General features: G+C 54.4%; 1 protein-coding gene across 1 annotated transcript; it reads left to right on the plus strand.

Annotated features, from left to right (window-relative positions):
* Positions 1 to 927: 927 nt before the first annotated feature.
* LOC113961214 (zinc finger protein 239-like) lies at positions 928 to 1743 on the plus strand (the record flags this gene model as incomplete). The annotated part of the gene is made up of 1 exon (XM_027671351.1): positions 928 to 1743. A coding segment is annotated over one exon (816 nt), but the record flags the coding sequence as incomplete, so codon positions are not given.
* Between the last annotated feature and the right edge of the window lie 3667 nt (positions 1744 to 5410).

Raw genomic sequence — 5410 nt, forward strand, 5'->3', positions numbered from 1 at the left:
CTCTGAAGGAACACAAGTGTCCAAAGAAACCAGCACAAGTGTCCACAAATGTCCCAGTCCTTCATCCCTGAATGAGCTCATTCAGCTGAGGAAAAACTAAGTTTTATTTCCATGGAAGGAGATTTTTCCCACATTACCACTGGTTTAGTTCCAAACCAGTTCCTTCATTTCCTCCTCCCAGTTTTCCTGAAGGACACTGACAGAGACCATGGACACTGACAGGGATCACAGAGTTTGTCCCTTGGCCATACAGCTCCTGTTGTTTGGCAGCACAGGAGAGGTTAATTAGAGCCCAGGCTCCAATCGCAAGGCGCCCCTTGAAGACGAGCTTGAAATCAAATGACTTTCCTGCTGGAGGGTTAAATTCAGTCCCCATCACCTTTTTTGGGCTGAATCTTCATATTTTGGAGTATTTTTTAGCTGAATCTCAACTTTTTGCAGTTTGGGGTGGCGAGGGTCTTCTTGCTATTTCTGAGGGGTTTTTTGCCTGAATCTCGATGGTTTTGTTTTTTCTGGGCTGAATCTTGGTGTTTTGGAGGTTTTTATGGTCACAGGATGCCCGGTGAGTTCTAGAGATGGACTTGGGCAGGAGGAACCCCCAAGCCAACGCACTCAGCCCTTGTTTTCCACCCATCAGGATTTGTCCTTCCCAAAGCTTGGGCAGATGGAGGAGGAGGCTGCGAGGAAGAGGAAGATGCCTTGGGCCCCCCAGGCAGGTGAGGAGGAAGTCAGTGGCCCTTTGGGCGGGTGTTGTGCTGGCTCTGGCAGCCCAGCATGGCCCCCGGCTGCAGGACAACCCCGCTGCCGCCGCCGTCCTGCCGGGGCCGGAGTTGGGGGGATGTCCTTGGCCTCCCTGTGGGCCGGAGGCAAATCCCCTCCCTGTCCTTCTTGCTTCCTGCCCCAGGCCCCGAGCTGAGGACGGAGAGCCCGGAGGACAAATCCCCCCGGCAGAGCCTGGTGGGAGAGGCCGTTTTGAAGGGCTCCACGCCGCAGGAAGGCAACGGGGAGGAAAAGGGCCGGAGATCCCCCCGCAGGAGGGGCTCCAAAGCCAGCCCAGGGTGCTCTGAGGAGGAAAGACCCAGCCTGTGCCAGGAAGGCGGCCAGAGCTTGAGGCAGAGCTGTGACCTGGTGGTCCCTGAGCAGCCTCCCAGCAGGCAGAAGCCCTTTAAGTGCTTGGAATGTGGGAAGAGCTTCACTAAGAGCTTCAGCCTCATCCGACACCAGCACATCCACACTGGGGCCCGTCCATACACGTGTGGGGAATGTGGGAAGAGCTTCAGCCAGAGCTCCAACCTGATCCAACACCAGAGCATCCACACTGGGGCACGGCCCTACACATGTAGGGAATGTGGGAAGAGCTTCAGCCATAGCTCAACCCTCCGCATCCACCAGCATATCCACACTGGAGAATGTCCCTACACATGTGGGGAATGTGGGAAGAGCTTCAGTGACAGCTCCACCCTCCGCAGACACCAGTGCATCCATACTGGGGAACGGCCCTACAAGTGCTTGAATTGTGGGAAGAGGTTTCCGACCAGAGGGAATCTCCTCAGGCATGAGCGGACACACACGGATGAGAGGCCCTTCCGCTGCACCGACTGCGGGAAGAGCTTCAACCAGAATTCCCACCTCATCAGGCACCGGCGCATCCACACCGGGGAGAGGCCCTACAAGTGTGGGGAGTGTGGGAAGAGCTTCCCCAGGAGCTCTACCTTGACCTCACACCAACGGACCCACCGGTAAGGAAAAGACTTATGAGTGCCCCGACTGCAGGAAGAGCTTTGACCGCTGCTTCCACCCCAAATGAACCCCCTGATGATGAGGCAACCCCTGGAGTCCAGTGACTGTCAGTCCATCCCTTTCGACCACAAAGGGCCAGTCCCCTTTCCCAGGGGCAGCTTCTTCCAACAGAACCCTTCTTGAGGGGGTGTGTGGAGATTCCTGCCTTGGCTGGGGACCTCCCCAAGGTCACTGCTGGAGATGGAGAGCAGAGCTCTCCCCATGAGTGTTGGTCTGGGGGAGTTCCATCCATCTCTAATTAAGAATTCTTGCTTTTGTTCCAGTTTCAGTAGAATTGCTTCAGCAATTGCTTTAGTGTAGAGCACTGTCCTATCTTGTCCTGTACTCCTGGTAGTTTTAGTGTTTGTATTGTGGAGTAAATAATTCTGATGAAGATCTTTTGTCTGATCATTTGTATCCCTAAATAACTCGTTTCTATCAATAGATCTGATTTGCCATCATTAAAAGCTGGTGGACAAAAGTGGTTCAGTCACACTTCTGTAATTCCTCTAAACTGCAACTGTTGGCCTAATCCAAGGCTGAGATTGGATCCAGCAGCCCCCAGCACTCCACAGTAAGTTGGGAGCTCAGGGGGACCACCCCCCTTTCCCAACCTCCCAGTGTCCAAACACCCCCATGGGACCGTTGGACCCAGCAGACCACCCCCCCTTTTCCACCCTTCTCCCTGTTTCTCCCACTTTCCCATTGTCCCCTAAATCCCCAGTTTCCTACCAAACAGTTTTGGTGTCCCAACCCTGACTTTTTGTCCCCTCTCCTGTGGGCACTGGAGGAGAAAATGAGGCTGCACACACAGAGTTCCATTGCGGGACTTGTCCACCCATCTTTCCAGCGTCCCCCTTTCATTGGGGTTCCTTTGGAAACAGCACCTGGGCTTTGTCTTTTGGTCCACTGGAATTCCCAGCATGGCCCCAAAGCAGTGCCCTGATCCCACACATTCCCCTCCCCTCATGTGCTGGCTGTGTTCAGCCACCAGAGAAAAACACAGGCTGGTCATGCAGAGCGTTCCAAGTGGTTTCCACTTTGGCAAACAGCACTCTCTGGATGGAAAACACCAGTCAAGGCCAAAACACTCCTTTTGGATCCTGATTAACTGAATGCAGCTGCTCCTGCCTTAACTTGTTCCCATAAAACTTCTCAGGGTTCCTTTGGTTCCAGGAGGCCCCACATGTCACAGTGGCCCCTTGATTCCATGAGCTTCCACAGTCTCCAAAGGTTCCTTTAGTTCCATGAGGCCCTGCAGTCCCAAAATGCCCTTTGGATTCTCGGAGATTTCCCATTGTCCCAGGGTCCCTTGTGCTTCAGAAGGAGCTGCAGTGGGACAGTGGCCCCTTGGTTCTGTGAGCTCTGCAGTGTTCCAGGAATCCTTGGGTTCCAGGAGAGCCTGCAGTTTCACAAGGACCACTTGAATCCAGGAGGTTCTGCAGGGTCCCAATGGCCCCTGGATTCTGGGAGGTTCAGAAATATCTCCGGGCTCCCTTGGTTCCAGGAGGACACGCATGTCAGCAGGAACCCTTGGTTCCAGGGGGTTCAACAGTGTCTCAGAATTCCTTTGATTTCATGAGGCCCTGGATTGTCCCAATGGACTCCTGATTCCATCAGCCCCCTCGATGTCACAATGGTCCCTTGGTTCCATGAGTTTCTGCAGTGTCCCAGGGTTCCTTTTGTTCCTTAGGACCTGCAGTGTCACAATGGGCCCTGAATTCCAGGAGTTTTCCCAGGGTTCCAGTGCTGTCTTGATTCCATGAGATTGCCCAGTATCCCAGGGCTCCTTTGGCTCTTGAAGGCCCTACAGTATCACAATGGTCCTTGGTTCCATGAGATTCCACCATGTCCTTGCTGGAACATGCGTGGTTGTAATGCTGCCCCACCTGCAGAGCTGCCTCCAGCTCTGGGCTCCAGCACAGGAAGGACATGGAACTGTTGGAGAGAGTGCAGAGGGGAGCAGCAAGAGGATCAGAGTGATGGAGCAGCTCTGCTGTGAGGAAAGGATGAGGGAATTGGGATTGTTGAGGCTGGAGAAGAGAAGGCTTTGGAGTGACCTAATTGTGGCCTTCCAGTCCCCTCAGTAAATTCGTGGACAACACCACATTGGATGTGAGTGTGGATTTGCTGGAGGGCAGGAAGGCTCTGCAGAGGGATCTGGACAGGCTGGATCAATAAGGCCAAGTGTCAGGGCCTGACCTTGGGTCCCAACAACCCCCTGGAACGCTCCAGGCTGGGGGCAGAGGGGCTGGAGAGCTGCTCAGCAGGAAGGGACTTGGGGGTGCTGCTTGACAGCAGCTGGATATGAGCCAGAGTGTGCCCAGGGGGGCAAGAAGGCCAAGGGCATCCTGGCCTTTGTGGAGAAGAGTGTGGCCAGCAGGAGCAGAGAACTGATTGCCCCTCTGTGCTGGGCACTGCTGAGGCACCACCTCGAGTGCTGTGTCCAGTTCTGGCCCCTGAGTGCAAAAAGGCCCTTGAGGGGCTGGAGCGTGTCCAGAGAAGGGAACGGAGCTGGGGAAGGCTCTGGAAAACATGTCTGCTGAGGGACGGCTGAGGGAACTGGGCTTGTTGAGTGTGGAGAAGGGGAGGCTCAGGGGGGACCTCATTGCTCTCTACAGTGACCTGAAAGGAGGTTTTTAGTGGGGTGGGGGTTGGTCTCTTCTGCCAAGACTATAGTGAAAGGTTGTGAGGGAATGGCCTTAAATTGCATTGGGCAAGGTTCATATTAGATAATAAAGAACCCTTTTTCCACTGAGAGAGTGTTGAGGCATTGGAACAAGTAGCCCAGGGAGGTGGTGGAGTCTCTGGAAGTGTTCAGGTATGTGGTGGGTTGACTTTGGCTGGACACCAGGTGCCCTCCCAGCTGCTCTATCACTCCCCTTCCCAGCGGGACAGGGGAGAGAGTAAGGTGGAAAAAAAGACAATTCGTTGGTTGAGATAAGGCAGTTTATTTAAAGCAAAAGATAGCAGGGTTTCTTCTCTACTTCCCATGAGCAGCCATGGTCGGCCACTCCCGAGGAGCAGGGCTTGGGTCCGTGGGACGGTTCCTCAGCAGGCAGCCATTAGACAATGAATGCCCCCCTCCTGCTCCGTGCCTCAGCTTTTAGAGCTGAGCTGACCTCCCATGGTCTGCAATGTCCCTTTGGTCAGTTGGGCTCAGCTGGCCTACTTGGGTCCCCTGCCAGGGTCTTGCCCTCAGCTAAGGAAGGAATGTGCCAGTGTTGGTGCTGTGCTCAGCAGTGGCCAAAACACGGGTGTGTTCTCAACCCCCTTCCAGCTGCCAATGCCAAGCACAGCCCTGGGAGGGCTGCTGTGGGGAACTGAACTGCAGCTCAGCCAGACCCAACACAAATATCTGTGGCACATATTCTATAGAATCCATCCTTAGGTGTTGTATGATAGATCTATAAGATATTACAAATAATAAGGCAAGTGTCCTCCTTAGGGACACACCCTCCCCCCCCCCAAACTACTGCCTGGGTTTGTTCCCTGGGGGTCTCTGCAGCAGCAAGCCCAGCACCACACTGACTGCTCTGGGCTGTGCAGGCATTTGTGCTTCTGCCTGTCTCACACACACCCCCAACCTTGTGATGGATCTGGATGTCACTGGATGTGATGTCACAGGGGA

Source organism: Neopelma chrysocephalum, unplaced genomic scaffold, assembly GCF_003984885.1.
Source record: "Neopelma chrysocephalum unplaced genomic scaffold, ASM398488v2 Primary Assembly neopelma1_97099, whole genome shotgun sequence".
Classification (NCBI taxonomy): domain Eukaryota; kingdom Metazoa; phylum Chordata; class Aves; order Passeriformes; family Pipridae; genus Neopelma; species Neopelma chrysocephalum.